Genomic DNA, 20,233 nt, shown 5'->3' with positions numbered 1-20,233 from the left:
CGCAGTCCGCTGTGTCTCAGCCTAAGCTGCAATACACTTCGGCGGTCACCAGATGTCGCTTTAGGACACGAAAGAACACAAGCCCACCACAGTTCTTAAGGTGAAGGAAAAAAGGGAAGTTTATTTTCTGACTCCAGTATTTATAGTTTTACAAAAGTGACAGTGGATTGGAGGGTGACAGTGACACCTCTCCAATGACACTGGTCAAACCAACAGTCCATCAACTCTCTCCTCCTCCATAAAGGAATGCAAAACAGTGAGTAATTTACAGAAAGTGTGTGAGAAAGTTCACTACAAGAATGTCAACATCAGAAGGCTTAGAAAATCTTAAAAAAACAGGGTGACAGAGGAATGTAGGAATGTGTAGGAGTGAGAGCAGTGTATGAAAAAACTGTGTGTTTCTTCTCTCCCCCCTCCACTCTCTGGAACAAGTCTTAAAGGTACAAAACTTATTATCCAGAATAAACAAAATGAGACGATTGGGGATAAAAGCATCATATATTCAACCCTGGATACCTTCTCACCAAATGCAAAGATTGACTGAAAGAACAAATGGAATATTGAGGAAATAATTTTAAAAAGCTAACCAGTACTAAAATTTTACAACAGTGGTGTTCACATCTTACTAAAGCAGGCTTTCTTGTTAAACAGCTGGAGTATTCATAATCAAACATCCAATGATCATACAAACATGGCAAGGACTGAATTTCTTCCGGATGGTATCTCTCCTAAATTATTACCTAGAAGGCAAAGGAAATTGTTTACACCAGTAGATTGCATGGTGGGACTGCAACCTATTAGCCTAGACATGAAGATTCATAGAATAACCCCCTCAGAATGCCATATGGTTCTGTACCCCAGCTTCTCTTATTTTACATCCTCTGTTGATATCAGATTCTCAAGTTCTTCTATTTTGGGTATCTTTGATGAATAACAGGGCCTTATCTAGAGGAGACAGTATTTGAGCGGTGTTATTGGTGTCACAAACCCAACATCAAATTGAAGCTCTTCAATATATGTGGGCAATTACCCCATATCAGTTTATCAAACTCAGAGCAATAGTAGCTGAAGGAGCTGGAGTAATAGCATATGTATTACTAGAAGGAATTTACATTCCTATTTGACTCCCTTATCACAGGTTGGCTCATCATGCTTTGCAGTCTTGTACTATAAGCACATGTCATGGATATATTTCCATGAGATTAACATGTAAATACTTGCATTTAGTTGGCCTCTACTGTAACTAACTTGTCTGCCTTTTGTATTGAGGGAGGATTAACAGCTGCAGATTGTCACATTCACATTCTCTGGAAAAATCCCTTCGCCCAGGATTTTTCTCCTGGGAAGCTGGGAAGCCTCAGAGAAAAAGGAAAACAATAATTATCTCATTTGCTTCTCCTGTGTTTTGCTTATGTGGAATGTGTTTGGAGACTGTTTATCCACAGGTGATTGTTTCATTTGTTTCTGGTGTGAATTATTTTGACTTATTGGCCAATCAGTGCCAAGCTGTGTCGGGACTCTGGAAAGAGTCATGAGTTTTCTTTATTATCTTTTTACTTTTCTGTAAGTATTCTTTAGTATAGTATAGTATAGTATTCTTTAATATAATATAGTATCATAAAATAATAAATTAGCCTTCTGAGAACATGAAGTCAGATTCATCATTCCTTCCTTCATTGGGGCACCCTGCGAATACCATAGCAGATCTCTTGAAAACGTTCCATTGGCATGCCAATCCCAGTAGCTATATTACAGAATTATACTATGCAAGTGCTTTTGATATCCATGTTCTTCATTGTTATTCTTTCTGAGTAGGTAACAGCTGTGTGCCAAGGAACATTACAAAATCAGTTGGTGGTGGACCATCTTCTTCGACACCATAAACACTGCTCCAATTTTGAAGGCATATGTCACTTCAATGTAATTGATGAATCAGCCAGCATAGGGGACAACATTCAATGTCTCCAGGACGTAATGCATCAAATGAAAGAATCTACTGGTGGTGCCTGACTAGCTGAGTAGTTTAATTCCCTGGCAGGATGAGTGGGACACCTGATTCAAAGCATTATTGTGACCAACCTAGTGGCCTTCTCTGATGGCATGACTATACCAGTGGACAAGGCAAGGATTGCAGATATCATTTATCTGGACTACTGTAAAGCCTTTGACATGGTCCCCAACAACATCCTTCTCTCTAAATTGGAGAGAGATGGATTCAATGAATGGACTGCTATATGGATAAGAAAGTGGTTGGATGGTCACATCCAGAGGGTAGTGGTCAATGGCTCAGAATCTCGATGGACATCAGTGACAAGTGGTATCCCTCAGGGGTCCATATTGGAACCAGTGTTATTTAATATCTTCATCAATGACATAGACAAAGGGATCAAGTGCACCCTCAGCAAATATTCAGATGACACCAAGCTGAGTGGTGCAGGTGACATACCTGAAGGATGGAGCCATCCAGAGAGACCTGGACAAGCTTGAGAAGCAGCCCATGGGAACTTCATGAGGTTTAATAAGACCAAGTGCAAGGTGTACACTTGCAAACCAAGAAAGCAAATCATGTCCTGGGCTGCATCCAAAGCAGCAGGGGCAGTAAGTCAGGGGAGGGAATTCTGCCCCTCTGCTCTGGTGAGATCCCACCTGCAGAGCTGCATCCAGCTCTGGGGTCCCCAGCACAGGAAGGACATGGACCTGTTGGAGCAAATCCAGAGGAGGCCACCAAGATGATTAGATGGATGGAATACCTCTCCTATGAGGAAAGGCTGAGAGAATTGGGATTGTTCAGCCTGGAAAAGAGAAGGCTTGTGGGTAACCTAATTGCAGCCTTCTAGTACCTGAAGGAAGCCTGCAAGAAAGACAGAGACTTTTTACCATGGCATGTAGTGACAGAACAAGGGGGAATGGCTTCAAACTAAGAGAGTAGGTTTAGATTACGAAATATTAGGATATTAGGAAAAAAATCTTTACTGTGAGGCTGGTGAGACACTGGTATGGGGTGCCCAGAAAAGCTGTGGATGCCTCATCCCTGGAAGTGTTCAAGGCCAAGTTGGATGGCGCTTGGAGCAACCTGGTCTAGTGAAAGGTCTCTCTGTTCACAGCAAGGGGGCTGGAACTAGATGATCTTTAATGTCCCTTCCAACCCAGGCCATTCTATGATTTTATCATTATAGGAATATGTTTATTCCTTTTTCTATATGTGTTTATTATGTGCCTCTGTAAATTACCCTGGCCTACACCCCGCAAGCCCAAATGGACATCTCCAACTTTGCCAGCCCCATTGGAAATGGTCCCTTGACTGAGAGAGTGGAATGTGGGAAAATAACAGAAGATTGGAGATGAGGATTGCAAACATGCTTGAATGACCTGCAGCTGGAGAGTAGAAAAATACATATGTCACGTTAATAATTGTTTAGCCTTGTGTGTTTGACAAGTAGAATATCTGTGTTTAGATAAAATAGGCCTGTGATAGATTCAGAGGCACCCTAGCAAACATGTTTGAGATTCCTGCCCTGCTGTGGCAAAAGACGAAAGCACAGTGGTACACTACACTTGATAAACAGGTGAAAACAACAGGTTCATTGATCCTCCAGCCTGGACCTCCTCTGTGGTGCCCTTGCCCCTGCTTGTGTGCCTCTGCCCAGGTGCTGCTTTGGGTATCTCCCAGTTGGTGAGGTAATGAAAATAAATATACTCCCTGCATTTGAGCTGTGATTTTGTGATCGTTCCTGTATCCTGTCTGTGCTGGCTCACACACTGCTCCCCAGTGGCTGGGGGTGGTGGTGTCACTTTATAAGCCAGCCTTGAAAAAAAACAGGAGTCAACAGGCTTTAGTATCAAGATGTTCTTCCACTGCTTTCCTAGATATTCTTAGAGTCAAATATATCCCTATTTTCTATAACATATACAAAAGTTAACAAGCAACTTCCAGGTACAATTTGGTTCTGCTATAATGCAGAACACTGTCCATGACATCACTTTCAATTTCTAGAGAGGATAATCTGTTCTTCACCCACTTTTCCACTTTTTTCAATCATACAGACGCCCCATATCTAATGCTGCTTCTGAGATGAAGAATTTAAACTAAAAGAAGGCAAATTTTAAATGAAACATGGTAATACTTGAAACATCAGTAATTTTTTCAAAACATGCCAATAGTTGAAAGAGATCGTGCAAAGAACATACAATAGAAACATTACACTGAAAAAAAAAAGCTATTATGTTAAAAGACAACTAACACATTAAATACAACAGGATTTTTACTGTTTATACTAGGTACATGAGAAATCCATTAGGTTAACCGTAAAAAACCCCACCAGTGTATTTTAAGACTACAACCTGAATCTAGTTTAACTCATTTGCAAAACAATGTTTTCAATTTGCATACCTCAATATTTCAACAATTCTCACAAACAACACAACAGTAACAGCTTAAAACAATGCAATTTTTTCACCAGTAGTGAATGGCATCGAGGGAAAGTTTAATTTCTATTCTATTTCTACAAGGCTTCTAGCCTACTGCATAGCATCTGCATCCCTACTAGGAAAAGTTGTTTACATCTGAGCTGAAAAAAACCCCTTTGATAACCACTGGTCTACTGTTTTTAGCAGTCTTTCCAGGTCTGTGTCAGATGTGTTGCTAGTTAATCTAATAATCTCAGGACCATCTTTTCATGCTCTCCTGGGTTGACTATATGATGCTTTTATCCCCAATCATCTGTTCTGTTTATGCTGAAAAATAAGTTTTGCACCTTTAAGACTTGTTCCAGAGAATGAAGAGGGGACAGAAGAAGCGCGCAGTTTGTTTTCAGACACTGCACTCACTCCTCCACATTCCTGCTCCTGGACTGCTGTTGTCTACGGATGGACAAACAGCAGGACAAAGCTCTCCTTTGTTGTAGATAGTTTTAGCTAGCTGAGGGAAAGAAGTTCCCGCGACTGTAGTTTGTTTTTTTACCCTTTTCTTTAGACCTGTTTAAACCTGCTCTAGACTGAACACCCAGAAGAGCACCGGCAGCTCGCACCTGTGGCCCACTGGGCTGGGCCTGGGCCACGACATTTCCAGCGCCGGAGAGACTGATAAGAGACTGAGTGAGCCAAGCTGCAACCCAGGGAAGGGACTTTTCTGAGTTTGTCATCTTTTTTGGAGCAGCAAGAGGTTTTATTGTTTAATAAACAGTTTTTTCCACTTTTCTCCGAGGAGGTATTTTTTCCCAAACTGGTTGGAGGAGAGGCCAATTGAATCTGCTTTTCTAGAGGAATCCCTTTGGGGGTTCTCTCCCAAAGAAAAATACATCTAGTGGCTCCCAACGTGTGGCCCGAGAAGGTGGAAAAAACCTTTATTGATTGCATGTTGATTATGCTTGCTCTGTAGTGGGTTAAAGCAGTCAGTAGCCATGTTGCCTGAATTCATAATGTCTCTTGGGGTAGGGAAAAGCCTTCAGGTAGTTCTAGTCTCTACGCTTTTTTGAGGTTTTAATACCTTTCTAGTCACTAAGATTATTTTCCCTAATATGTAGTTTTTACAGTAGAGGGGCACGGATTAAAACAGTTATTGTGCTGGGCTTACTGATAATGATTTATAGGGCCTTTACAAAGATAGTGAAGTCTGTGTACGATATGTATGGTTTACGGTTTCTTTGTCCTACCCTGTGTCCCAGTTCCGGTAGTATGTCTGGGGATTTATTTGTAATTGCACCCGGTTTGTCAGAGAAAGAGCAGGGAATGAGGCTTTCCAGCCTTTCCTTTCCTTCTTCTCCTTTGAATCTGTTATGTCACTTTTTGAGAATGTTCAGTTTCCCCTGAATGTTAAAGAGACCATCTTTCTAGTATTTAATCTGGTAAGCCTCCTTTATATGGTCTACAACTTCTCTAGAATGAGGGCTGAGATGTCCAGAGGAGCTAATGAGACCCCTGACCCAGAAGTAGACCCAGGCATGGGAAATCCTGAGTGGTGTAGAGAATAAGAATATATGAGCCAAGCTCTGAAAGAATTTTCTGACCCTGTGCCTAGGATTCTCCATGTGAACAAATTCAGAGCCAAATAAAGTGGGGAAATACCTAAAAGAGAAGTGCCATGATGACTCTAAAGAGAAAAAGCTCATTACAATAAGCTGGGCCCTGGCCTATGCTTAACGCACACTGCTAAATACTGTAGGGCAGCAGAGAGAAGCAGGGGGACAGGGAGATAAATCAACAGCTACCCCAGTCACTCGGTCTGCAGCCAACACCTCAGCTACTCAGGTTGTAGCTAAACCAGACAGTGAGCCTAAGCCACTGGCAGTCGCTGCAGGAAAGAAGCACACAAGCAAAACCAATTGGCCACTAACCGATGATGATGATCCAGGGGAAGGACCCTCAACACCAATTACTGATACAAAAGCCAAAATTTAAGCAACTGACACAGGATCACAAGCCACTATTAAGTCTTATTCTCTGAAAGACCTTCATAGCCTAAAAATGCTTACACTCGAAAACCCAATGAATCTAATTATTTAGTTAGTCTGTCTTTAAGATGCTGCAGGCAAAGCTACAATTTTAAACAGTAGTGAAGCGAAGCATTTGAGATCCCTGTCACATAATCCCATCATCGACCGAAGAATGATGAAGGAGAGCCAACCCTCACAGCCTCTGGGCACAGGTCCTGGGAAGTGTAACACAAAGATATCTGTGTGCAAATGATCTTTATATGCAACAAGCTCAGTAGAAGACCATAGAACAAAGAATTCAATGCTTAAAGGAAATAGCAGTGGCAGATATTGTCTTCTCAAATGACGTAAACACTGTAAATCCAGACTTATTACCATGTACATCCGTAATGTGGCGAAAACTTATATGACTTAGGCCACAAGAATATGCTTCTGCTTTAGCAATAATGAAGCAAGATGACAGTGAAGGGACTGTGCTTAATTTAGTGAAAAAGCTCTAAGCATATGCAGATGCTGTACATGGCCCAACACATGCCAGAATTACAGCGGTGGAAACACTTCTGCAGAAATAAGAAGATAAGATAGAAGAGAATCACAAAAAACTCTGGGTAGAGATAAAAGAAGACTTTCTCCAAATCTCGGCAGTACAGATCAGAGGTTCTGGTATCCAACACAGAAGTTCCCCAGATGGGGAGAGAAGGGACACCCCACGAACTGAGCTGTAGTTCTTCCTACATGTTTGCAGAAAAAAACCCCAAGGAAATAGAATAGAAAATCTACTGCTGCTGTAGCACAACAGGTGTGTGAATTGAAAGAAAGCAAAACTCAGAAAGAAAATTCTACCAAAAGAGAAGCAGCTCCAGTGGCCATAATCAAACTGCCATATATAATGATAATGATGATGATATTTTCGATCCCCTTAAGGGAATCTCCAAGACATATGTCCAAGGAAAGAAGGATAACCAGGCTTAGAGGGGCCCTGCCTCTGGCCAGGTAGAAGCTAGAAAAAAAACCTGGTTTTTTAACTGTGCAGATTCATTAGTCTGGCACATCTGAACCACAACAATATAAAGCTTTAGTCAACATTAGTGTGCAGTGCACATTAGTTCCATCAAGCCATGTGAGGGCAAAATCTATTTCTATTAATGATATGACAAGGGGATCACAGAATTTTACTTTAGTAGAAACTGAACCGAACTAGAAATGAGTAGAAGAAACACGCTATTCTGACTGGCCCAGAAGCCCCATACATTTTAAGAATAACTTCCTCCAAAGTAATTATTTCAAAGACCCAAAAAGACTCAAATGGGCATTTGAAATAGCTGCTGTAAAGACAGATGGCGTCAAGCAATTGAACAACTTACCTAGACTATCAGAAAACCCATCTATAGTAATTGCTGGGTGCCCTCATCACAGGAATGATTGGCATCTGACTCCAAGGCTTCGGAATGCTTTATTAAAAATATACTATATTACATTACAACTATATTAAAGAGAAATACTATACTATATCATACTTACTACTAACTAACTAACTAACTGTTGTGGTTTAGGACAAATTAGGGGAAATCTCCAAAAGGGAGCCCCCCAAAACAAAACAAACCTCCAACCACCCCTCCCCCAACACCGGGTTCGGGAAGGAATTTCTCGGAGGAGCAAAGGGGAAAACAAAACCTATTTATTTACAAGTAACAAAAGAACACTCCCCAACACAAGAAAAGAAAAGAGACCAGACTGTGTTCTGAAGGGCGCTGAGCTTCTCTAGCAGGCTCCGGGTGTCCTGGAGCTCTCAGGTCAGGTCCGGAGCCGGTCCAGTATCTTCAGGGGAGGGTAAGAAAGAGGGGACAAAAGAAAAGGAAAAAAAACAGCGCAAAAAGCAGAAAGCAAGCAAGCAAATGGCTAGTCAAGCCAAGCAGCCAAAGCCAAAAGCGAAAGTGCCTAGTCACACACTCCCTCCTCTCTTCCCCACCCCGCCGCAGCAAGACGGCCGGGGGGGAGGAGAGAGAAAAAACACAGCTGCCAGACACAACACACGATATTGGGATAAAGGCTGTCACCCCACGACACTAACAAACCCATGACTCTGCCTGAGAGTCCCGACACACATGTGGATCCAATTGGTCAATGAATCCAAACAACCATCACCAGAATCCAATCAAGCAATCACCTTGGGTAAACAATCTCCAGAACACATTCCACATGGGCACAAACACAGGAGTAGCAAATGAGATAATTTTTTTGATCACTCTTTTCTCTGCTTCTCTCACATATTCTCTCTGTTCAGAGGGCATGTGAATGCCACACCTATCTACAGTAAGACTCCTGAAAGTAGAAGAGCAACAAGTACCGATTGCCACCTCAACAGTACACCACCGACAATACCAAACAAATCAAGATACCGTAATCCCCATCCAAAAAATAATCCATAAGCTAAAGAACCAAGATGTAGTCAGCAAGACCCACTCACCCTTCAACAGCCTCATTTGGCCTGTGCGTAAATCTAAAGGAGAATGGAGATTGACTGTAGACTACCGTGCATTAAATGAAGTGACTCCACTGCTGAACGCTGCTGTGCCAGACGTGCTAGAACTCCAGTATGAGCTGAAGTCCAAAGCAACAAAGTGGTATGCCACTATCGATATTACGAATGCATTTTTCTCCATTCCTCTAGCAACAGAATGCAGGCTTCAGTTTACCTTCACCTAAAAAAGCATGCAGTACACCTAAAACTGACTGCCCCAGGGGTGGAAACACAGCCCCACCATCTACCATAGACTAATCCAGAGTGCACTATAAAAGAGTGAGGCTCCGGAACATCTGCAATATATTAATGACATCATTGTGTGGGGGAAGACAGCAACAGAAGTGTTTGAGAAAGGAAAGAAAATCATCCAAATTCTCCTAAAAGCTGGCTTTGCCATCAAGTAGAGCAAAATCAAGAGACCTACTCAAGAGATCCAGTTTCTGAGAGTAAAGTGGCAAGATAGCGTCAGATTCCCACTTATATCAACAAGATCACGTCTCCACCACCCAACAAGAGAGAAACATAAGCTTTCCTAAGCACCATAAGTTTTTTGAGAATGCACATTCCTAAGTACAGCCAGATTGTAAGCCTTCTCTACTTGGTTACCCGCGAGAAGAACGATTTCCACTGGGGCCCTTAACAGCAGCAAGCCTTTGCCCGGATCAAGCAAGAAATCACTCACACAGTAACCCTTAGCCCAGTCAAGACAAAACCAAATGTAAAAAATGTCCTCTACTCTGCAGCCAAGAGCCACAGTTTGTCCTAAAGCCTTTAGCAAAAAGTGCCTAGTAAGACTCAAAAGCAACCACTAAAATTTTAAAGTCAAAGCTACATTTTCCTATGCAATGATGTCATCAACATATTGTAGATGTTTTGGAGTCTCACTCTTTTTTAGTGCAGTTTAGTGCAATTAGTCTATGGCAGATGGTGGGGTTGTGTTTCTACTTTTGGGGTAGTTGTTTTTTGGTGTACTGCACTCTTCTTTAGGTGAAGGTAAACTGAGGTTTCTATTTTGCTGCTAGAGGAATGGAGAAAAATGCACTGGTAATATCAATAGTGGTGTACTACTTTGCTGCTTTGGACTTTAGCTTATACTGGAGTTTTAGTATGTTTGGCACAGCAGAACTTAGCAGTGGAGTTACTTCAGTTAATTTTTTTTCAGTTAATTTTTTTTCAGATTTACATACAGGCTAAATGGGGCTGTTGAAGGGTGAGTGAGTTTTGCTGACTACTTTTTGGTTCTTTAGCTCATGGATCATTTTGTGGATGGGGATCATGGTATTTTGATTTGTTCAGTATTGTCGGCAGTGCATTGTTGAGGTGGCAATTGGTACTCATTCTTCTACTTTTAGGAGTCTTACTGCAGATGGGTTTTCTGGTAGTCTAGGTAAGGTGTTCAATCGTTGGATGCCTTTTGTTACTACAGTTGCTATTTTAAATGCTTATTTGAGTTTCTTTGGGTCTTTGAAATACTTTGGAGGAAATCGATGCCTAAAATGTATGGGGGTTCTGGGCTAGTCACAATAGGGTGTTTCTTCTACTAATTTCTAGTCAGGCTCGCTTCAGTTTCTACTAAAGTAAAATTTTCTGATCTTCCTCTTACACTAGTAATAGAAACAGATATTGCCCTTACATGTCTTGATGGGATTAATGTGTACTGCGCTCTAGTGCCAACTAAAGCTTTATATTTTTGTGGTTTAGATGTGTTAGGCTAATGAATCTACACAGTCTAAAAAACACAGGTTTCCCTAGTCTTTACTTAGTTAGAGGCAGGGCCCCTCAAAGCCTGGTTATCTTTTTTTCTTTGGGTATATGTTTTGGAGGGTTTTTTAAGGGGATCAAAAATATCGTTGTCATCATTTTATATGGTTGTTTGGTTATGGGCTACTGGAATTGTTTCTTTTTTGGTAGAATTTCTCTGAGTTTTCCTTTCTTTCAATTCACGCTCCTGTTGTGCTAGAGTATTAGAAGATTTTTCATCCTATCGCTTTATGTTTTCTCTGCAATCATGTAGGAAGAACTACAGCTCAGCTCGTGGGGTGTTGTGACCATGGTCACAGGGGTTTTCAGGTGAGGGAAGAGACGAGAATGTTGACTCCATGTTCAGAAGGCTTGATTTATTATTTTATGATATATCTATTACATTATAACTATACTAAAGAGAAATAGAAAGAAAAGGTTCCCTCAGAAGGCCAAGCTAAGAATAGAAAAGAAAGAATGATAACAAAAGGCAGTTCTCTCAGACTCTGTCCGAGATAGCTCGATCCTTGATTGGCCATTAATGATAAACATCCAAGATGGCCCCATAAAAATCCACCTGTTGCATTCCACAGCAGCAGATAACCAATGTTTACATTCTTTTTCTGGGGCCTCAGCTTCCCAGAAGGGAAAATCCTAAAGAAAGGATTTTTAGTGAAAAAGATGTCTCCGAAATGTCACCTCTTTTTATTTAGTTCAATTAAAAAGAAAAGTGTTTGTAATTTTCTATGCTGGGCTCATGCAGAGGAAAGAACAAACACTTGACAGGTTGTCTTTTGCCAATCCAAACCTCAGTCAAGTGCTGGTGTGGAATGAACAGGGAATTTCTTCATCTGTAGAACATAAAATTCTATCATCTCACCAAAACAACCCTACAATATAAGAAAATGCAAAAACGATGCAAAGAAAATTCAAGTCCAAACAGCCAAGTTTCAGGAAAAGTCTATGGACTGAACATGTTCCTCTTTGCCATCTCTGAAAGTCCCTTTTGGTCCTGAAACAGGCTTGCTACAGAAAAATCCATCAATAGTTATCAAAAGTCCATTGACAGTCATCAAACAATTTCAAACAATTTGAGAAAATTTCTGGAATGTGGAATGTCTTGGCCACAGCCCTTTACTGAACAACTTGGGCTGAAGCTAATTTTTGGCCCTTCAATGCTTTTGAGCTGCTGCCGGCTCTTTCAACCCTTTTTACTTATTTAATTTTCATTTTTTTCTTTTTTTTTTTTTTTTTTTTTTTTTTTTTTTTGTTGGAAAGAGCAGCAGCAGCAGCAAAGGAGCCTGAGAGAGGCCCTGGGGGGCCCTGGCCCATGTCGAAGGATCAGGGACCCCAGACCTGGCCCACAAAACAATGGCCCAGGACCTGAAGGAGGAAGCAAAGCCCCCAAAGCCAACACAAGACCAGGAGGTGGCCCTGGCCAAAGCAACCAAGCCAGACAGCCCCAGGCCTAGGCCCCGAGGCAGGCTCTGCATAGTCACAGACCTGCACTCTGCTGCCAGTACAATGGCAGAACGAGTGATGAAACGCTTCTTTTCCCCAAAATCACCAAGGCATGCCAGCAGCAGGGGAATTGAAGCTGTCCCAAGGATCTTCATCTCGTGTCTGGGAATGTTTGTTCCCCAAGGCAAGCAAGCGATGATGGCTTTCCACTGTGCCCTCTACCTCTGCAATGCAAGTGTAAACGGTGTTCCTCCCATCTGCCTCCCGGTACCACCCCCACCCCCTCTGGGCTGGGGGACCAAAGGCAGAACTTTCGGGACCCACCTGCCCCTCACCTCTGGGGCGCGTGAGGGGCAGCAGGGATTTCTGGAACCTCCAAGGAGGAACTCCCAACCAAACACCCCCCAACCCACCAAGAACGCTGATCTTGAAAGCAGGCAGCCGGGCTGCCCCCGCACCCAGCTGTCAGGCCATGCCTCCACAGAAGGAGAGGCTGACGCCCTCTTCCCCTGTCCCAGCTCCCCCTGCAGGGGCAGCTCCGGGACAATCCAAAAAACTCGGGGAGGAAGTCACGCTGGATGCAGGAGCCACCGCGGCAGCCGCCACGGGGGCCGTGGGACCACGGGCAGCTTCGAGGGTCCCGTGGGCTTGGCGTCCTTTTCAGCAGCATCCTGAACTGGGACTGGTTCGGCGGAAGGCTGCAAAGCCGTCGGGGGAGCTGACGGGGGCAGCGAGGCCGAAGAGAATGCATTCTCCACTGGGTTGGAAGCAGCAGCGTCGTCGTCGTCGCCTAGCAACACCGGCACAGCCGTGAGAAGTGGCGGAAGCAGCGCTGGATCACCGTTGCCTAGCAATATTGGCGCAGCCGCAGGAAGCTGTGTGTTGGAGGTCGTAGACGCAGGATCCGGTTGAGCTGTGGGCGGAGCCGCTGGGGAGGCAGCCGCAGAGCGGGCCCGGGAGGCGGGACCTTGAAGACTGAGGCCTCCCCCATCTCCAAGCAGGGCGAGCGGGGTCCAAGAGACCAACCGGGACGGGACCTGCAGGGCTGCCAGGGGCGGCGCAGCCCACTCAGGATCCCCCGGAGAGGAACGGGGGGCGGGGGGGAAGACAGCTTTGTCTGAGCATGCTCCGAAAATGCAGGGAAAACAACTTCCTTGGCTCCGGGAAAAACTTCACCCCCCCGCTGCGATTCAGGGGGCCTGGGAAGCAGCAGATTGTCCCCCTCCAAAGGGTCCTCTCCTGCGGGAATTGGGGGAAATGGGGCTTGCCCCGTGCAGTTAGCAATCCAGGGAAAAACAGCTGCTCTCCGTTTCAAGATCGAAAAGAGTACGCCGAACACTGGGTAAACGCGGGTGTACCCCAAACCACGGTCCCAAACGGCTTGGAAAATGGATTCCATGCATTCCCATACGAACATATCAAGGGCATACAGCACATCCTTAAAAAACCCAAAGAGCTTTGCCCATCTAAAAAACTCATAGAAATGTCTCTCCAACAGGAGAATTACATTGTCTTCACCCCATTTGTGCCATAGGGTAACAAGTTTCTGCTCTGAAGGGGAGAAAAGAACCTCTGCCTCTGTGGGAGGGGTCCTCCACATTTGCAGCCACAAACTGCGAAGGGCAGCATTTTCAGGAGGGGAAAAGCTAAAAGTACCTTGTGACAGTGTCCAGCACTCTCTGGCCAGCTGCATGGTGCTGCTGAGCTTTCCGGACATCTTCCTGGAGGCTTTTCAGAAGGTTCTCTTTGTGGTCAGCCTCGGCTGTGAACTCCGTCCAAATCAGGATCATCAGTTCTTCAGCTCCTGGCTAGAGTCCACTTCTGTGGTCACTTGTGAGGTGACCATCAACGCCATACACTCGGGGTTTACCCAGTGCAGCAATGCTCCTCTGGTGTCTCACCAATTGATGAATGTCTTCCTCAGTCGAGGGGTCACCAACTGTGACTGTGGTCACAGGGGTTTTCAGGTGAGGGAAGAGACGAGAACGTTGACTCCATGTTCAGAAGGCCTGATTTATTATTTTATGATATATCTATTATATTATAACTATACTAAAAAGAAATAGAAAGAAAAGGTTTCCTTGGAAGGCTAAGCTAAGAATAGAAAAGAAAGAATGATAACAAAAAGCAGCTCTCTCGGACTTTGTCCAAGATAGCTCGGTCCTTGATTGGCCATTAATTTTAAACACCCAAGATGGTCCAATCAAAAATCCACCTGTTGCATTCCACAGCAGCAGATAACCATTGTTTACATTCTTTTTCTGGGGCCTCAGCTTCCCAGAAGGGAAAATCCTAAAGAAAGGATTTTTAGTGAAAAAGATGTCTGCGACAGGGTGTACTTTTTCTCTCTATGTGGGGAACTTCTGCATTGGATACTAGAGCTTCTGAACTGTACTGCTGAGATTTGGAGAAAGTTCTCTTTAATCTCTTCTCTGAGTTTCTTGTGATTTTCTTTTATCTGATCTTCTAATTTCTGCAGACGTGTTTCTACTGTTGTGATTTTGGCATGTGTTGGGCTATGTATAGTATCTGCATATGCTCAGAAGGTTTTTGCCATATCAAGCACAGATTTTTACTGTTATCTTGCTTCATTATTGCTAGAGTAGAAGCATATTCTTGTTGCTTAAGTCATACAAGTTTCTGCTGCATCACGGATGTACATGGTACTAAGTTACAGTGTTTATGTCATCTGAGACGACAATTTCTGCTACTACTATTTCTTTCAAGTGTTGAATTCTTTGTTCTATGGTCTTCCACTGAGTTTGTTGCATATAGAGATCATTTGTATACAGATATCTTTGTGCTACACTTTCCAGGACCCGTGCCCAGAGGCTGAGAAGGTTGGCTCTCCTTATCATTCTTTGGTCGATGATGGGATTATGTGACAGGGATCTCAAATGCTTTGTCTCACTACTGTTTAAAATTGTAACTTTGCCTGCAGAATCTTAAAGACGGACTAACTAACTAATTAGAGATTCATCAGGTCTTTGAGTGTAATCTTTTTTTAGGCTACTAAGGTCTTTCGGGGAATAGGACTCAATAGTGGCTTTTGATCTTATGTTAAATGCTTAAACTTTGGCTTTTGTATCTGTAATTGGTGTTGAGGGTTTTTCTTTTGGATCATCACTGTCAGTCACTGGCCAATTGGTTTTGCTTGTGTGCTTCTTTCTTGCAGGGAATGCCAGTGGCTTAGGGTTACTGTCTGGTTTAGCTACAACTTGAGTAGCTGGGGTGTTGGCTGCAGCCTGAGTGACTGGAGTAGCTGCTTATTTATCTCCCTGCCCCTTTTCCTCTGTCTGCTGCTTTACAGTATTTAGCAGTGTGGGATAAGCATACTTCAGTATGTTCGTAAACGCTCAGTAAGTCATTATCACCAAGCCCAGCACAATAGGTATTCTAATCCTTGCCCCTCTACTGTAAAAGTTACGTGTTAGAGACAATAATCTTAGTGACTAGAAAGGTACTAAAACCTCAAAAAACCCTAGAGACTAGAACTACATGAAGGCCTCTACGTTAAATGCCACTAGATGTATTTGTCAGGGCAAATTTTGGAGTTAACCCCTAAAGGGATTCCTCTAGAAAAGCAGATTCAATTGGCCTCTCCTCCAACCAGTTTGGGAAAAAATACCTCCTCGGAGAAAAGTGGAAAAAACTGTTTATTAAACAATAAAACCTCTTGCTGCTCCAAAAAAGATGACAAACTCAGAAAAGTCCCTTCCCTGGGTTGCAGCTTGGCTCACTCAGTCTCTTATCAGTCTCTCCGGCGCTGGAAATGTCGTGGCCCAGGCCCAGCCCAGTGGGCCACAGGTGCGAGCTGCCGGTGCTCTTCTGGGTGTTCAGTCTAGAGCAGGTTTAGACAGGTCTAAAGAAAAGGGTAAAAAAACAAACTACAGTCGCGGGAACTTCTTTCCCTCAGCTAGCTAAAACTATCTACAACAAAGGAGAGCTTTGTCCTGCTGTTTGTCCATCCGTAGACAACAGCAGTCCAGGAGCAGGAATGTGGAGGAGTGAGTGCAGTGTCTGAAAACAAACTGCGTGCTTCTTCTGTCCCCTCTTCATTCTCTGGAATGAGTCTTAAAGGTGCAAAACTTATTTTTCAGCATAAACAGAACAGATGATTGGGGATAAAAGCGTCCTATAGTCAACCAGGACATTACGGGAACATGGCAATGGAAGTATTTGAAAAAGGAGAGAGAATCATCCAGATTCTGCTGGAAGCCAGCTTTGCCGTCAAGAACAGTAAAGTCAAGGGACCTGCCTGAGAAAACCAGTTCCTGGGAGTAAAGTGGCAAGATGGATGGCATGAGATTCCCACTGAGATCATCAATAAGATCACTGCAATGTCTCTACTGATCAGCAAGAAGGAAACACAAGCTTTCCTAGGCGCCACAAGTTTTTGGAGTTTGCACATTCCTGAGTACAGCCAGATTGTGAGTCCTCTCTACTTGGTTACCTGCAAGAAGAATGATTTCCACTGCGACCCTTAACAGCAGCAAGTTTTTGCCCAGATCAAGCAGGAGATCACTCATGCGGTAGCCCTTGGCCCAGTCAGGCAGGGACCAGAGGTGAGGAATGTGCTTTACTCTGCAGCTGGAAACAGTGGCTTGTCTTGGAGCCTGTGTCAGAAGGTGCTTGTGGAGACTCAAGACCGACCACTGGGATTCTGGAGCCGAAGTTACAGAACATCCAAAACCGACGACACTGCCACAGAGAAGGAAATCTGGGCCACCTATTAAGGAGTTCAAGCTGCCTCCGAGGTGATTGGCACAGAAGCACAACTCCTGGCACCCCGACTACTGGTGCTGGGGTGGTTGTTTAAAGGAAAGGTTCCCTCTACCCACCACACCCCTGACGCCACATGGAGTAAATGAATTGCCCTCATTACACAGTGTGCCCATATTGGAAACCCGAATCGCCCTGGGATTTTGGAGGAAATAATTGCAAACTGGCTGGAAGGTGAAAACTTTGGTCTCACTGACGAAGAGGAACAGGAACAAGTAAGATGGGCTGAAAAAGCACCACTCTACAACCAACTACCAGCAGAAGAAACACGATACACTCTTTTCACTGACAGTTCCTGTCGCATCTCATCATAGGGATGAAAAGAAAGTGAAAAGCAGCCATATGAAGCCCCACACAACAGGCTGCACAAGCTACTGAAGGAGAAGGTTGATCAAGTCAACTTGCTGAACTCAAGGCTGTTCAGCTGGCCCCGGACATTGCTGAAAGAGAGAAATGGCCAAAGCTCTACCTTTATACTGATTCATGGATGGTAGCCAATGCTCTGTGGGGCTGGCTGGAAAGATGGAAAAAGGCCAGCTGGCAGCATAGAGGAAAACCAATTTGGGCTGCTGAAGAGTGCAAAGACATTGCCACTTGGTTAGAAAGCTATCTGTGAAAGTCTGTTATGTAAATCCTCATGTCACTGAGCTGGGCAAATGAGGAGCACCAAAACAATGAGCAGGTAGACCAGGCTGCAAAGATAGAGGTGTCACAGATAGATTTAGATTGGCAACATAAGGGGGAGTTGTTCCTAGCTCAATGGGCCCATGATGCCACAGGTCATCAGGGCGGAGATGCTACCTATAAGTGAACATGAGACCAAGGGGTAGATCTAACCATGGACAGTATTTATCAGGTTATCCATGACTGTGAGACATGTGCTGTGATAAAGCAGGCCAAGCGAGTGAAGCCCCTATGGTATGGTGGGCGATGGTCGGAATATAAGTATGTGGAAGCCTGGCAGATTGATTACATCATCCTTCCCCAAACCTGCCAAGGGAAGCGCTATGTGCTGACCATGGTGGAAGCCACCACAGGATGGTTGGAGACCTACCCTGTGCCTCATGCTACTGCCCAGAACACCATCTTGGGCCTGGAAAACCAAGTCCTGTGGAGATATAACACCCCTAAGAGAATCGAGTTGGTCAATGGGACCCATTTCAAGAACAGCCTTATAAACACCTGTGCCAGAGAACATGGTATTGAATAGATATATCATATCCCTTATCATACACCAGCTGCCAGGAAAGTTAAACAGTGAAATGGACTACTTAAGACTACCCTGAAGGCACTTGGCAGGGGAATCTTCATAAATTGAGAAATGAATTTAGCAAAAGCCACCTGAATGGTCAACACCCAAGGGTCCATCAATCAAGCTGGTCCTGCCCAGTCTGAGCCCTTGCACACAGTGGATGGAGATAAAGTCTCTGTGGTACATGTGAAAGGTATTTTAGAAAAGACTGTTTGGATTACTCCCACCTCAGGCAAAGGCAAACCCATCCGTTTTGCTCAAGGACCTGATTACACTTGGTGGATAATGCAGAAAGATGGAGAAGCCCCTTGTGTACCACAGGGAAACCCAATCTTAAGTGAGATCTGTGCGTAAGGTTATATTGTGTAGAGTTTATTGATTTGGACATGATGCACATGGTAATAGAATAAGGGGTGGATAATGTCTTGGCTTTCAAAGGCAAGATGTGGTGGGGGATGAGAGTTCTACTGCCATCTGTTAGAGGTGAGACAGTTATCCTCTGTAATTGGCCCACTCTTAAAACCAGGTGGGCAGTTTTCTTTATCCCTTCCACAACTAATCCTCCCTGGGGAGATATCTTTTGTTAATGAGCCACTGAGTCTCACTGCATGACTGATAAAATTACATCATCCCATTGTGAGATGCTCTGCCCAGGGGATTAACAGTTTAGTTCTAATGTGATAGCATACACACAATAATAAAGCTGCAAAGCTGCCTTACAGTAGAAAAAGTACAAATGTTTTTGTCTTGATTAAATGCATGTGGAAAAACTTGTATTTGCTATTACATTATGTAGCAAAGTGAAGATTATCTTTGTAATCTTTGTAATTAATTTTGAGTTCAGCACAGGTTTGTTACTAATGTCCATTCAAGGGGACAAGGATGAACCATGTAGGTGTGTGTCTGGAATCTGGCTCGTCTTCAGATGGTAGGATTCAGGGTGGTGGATGAAAGTGATGTAGTTAATTATAGTATTAGTGCTGTATCACTGCATGCAGAAATTAATGCAGATAGTGAAGCCTTCTAGTGGAAGAGATACCTTTTGTGGTTTATCTGTAATACAATGTTGAGTTTAAGAAAAATATTCTTAGCAACTCTATTATATCTACTTTCAATAGCACCTGCAAAATTAAGGAATTGAAGAGGATTACCTGTCTAGGAAATGTTTTACATTTTCAAGTTCCCCTGTTGAAAGAAAAATGAAACTCTCTCAGAAGTAGGAAAGAAACTGAGGAATGTAAGAAGTTGCATGTTTGCATTGCTTCTCACAGTTACTATTGGATTTTATTTTGTGCATTTCATATAACTTTTGTCACTTATTTTATATAATAAAGCCCTGGTGTTTGCTGCACAGAATGTGGAGCTTATTTAGGGTTAGACTGTTCCAAAGACAGATAAGTAATTATTAAGTAAACCGACTAGATACTTTTAGCAGTAATTCAGAGTAATTGCAGAAATGGGCTTCTTGAGGAAAGGATAGTGGTGATGTCCTTAGTAAGATTATCCTTGCAGATAAAATAGAAGAGTGTGTCTGAGCAGGTTGCCAAGTGAGCCAAAAGCTTGAAGTTTCTTGTACAGGGAAAGAAAATGGTCTCCTTAATTAGAAAGGATGGCAGTGTTTTGGGATATAAAATGCTATGTTTACCGTAGTGCAAAAACATAGTCATGCTGCAAGACTTCTGAGCATTAGGTTTAAGGTTTGTTCCTACATATCCAGGTCATCTTCTAATGATAGAATTCTGGGAGAAATTGGAGTAGGGCAGAAGAAACAATGTGCCATCTGGTTTTCAACCTCCCCAAGGATAATGGAGCTAATGTGGAATGCTTACATCTTAATTGTGATATTCCTTGGCCTTGTTTCTTGCAGTTGGTAAACATGAATTAACTGGGCATAAAGTCGCAGTGAAGATCCTAAATCGACAGAAGATTCGCAGCCTTGATGTTGTAGGAAAAATTCGCAGGGAGATCCAGAACCTCAAACTCTTCCGACATCCTCATATAATTAAACTGTAAGTTTTGCTTGCTATAATCGTAGCTATTTAA

General features: G+C 43.4%; 1 protein-coding gene across 5 annotated transcripts in view; it reads left to right on the top strand.

Annotated features, from left to right (window-relative positions):
* LOC135459266 (5'-AMP-activated protein kinase catalytic subunit alpha-1-like) overlaps positions 1-20,233 on the top strand; it is a 100,537-nt gene that overhangs the window by 40,548 nt on the left and 39,756 nt on the right. For 4 of the 5 annotated variants that reach the window (XM_064735042.1, XM_064735040.1, XM_064735039.1 and 1 more), the window contains one exon: positions 20,058-20,199. In XM_064735042.1, the coding sequence (XP_064591112.1) occupies positions 20,058-20,199 (142 nt within the window). Of the gene's footprint in view, positions 1-14,019; positions 14,124-20,057; positions 20,200-20,233 lie in introns of those variants that run through there. The other variant, XM_064735043.1, reaches the window with a different exon arrangement.

Source organism: Zonotrichia leucophrys, chromosome W, assembly GCF_028769735.1.
Source record: "Zonotrichia leucophrys gambelii isolate GWCS_2022_RI chromosome W, RI_Zleu_2.0, whole genome shotgun sequence".
NCBI lineage: Eukaryota > Metazoa > Chordata > Aves > Passeriformes > Passerellidae > Zonotrichia > Zonotrichia leucophrys.
This window is presented reverse-complemented; position numbering and strand designations above follow the sequence as displayed.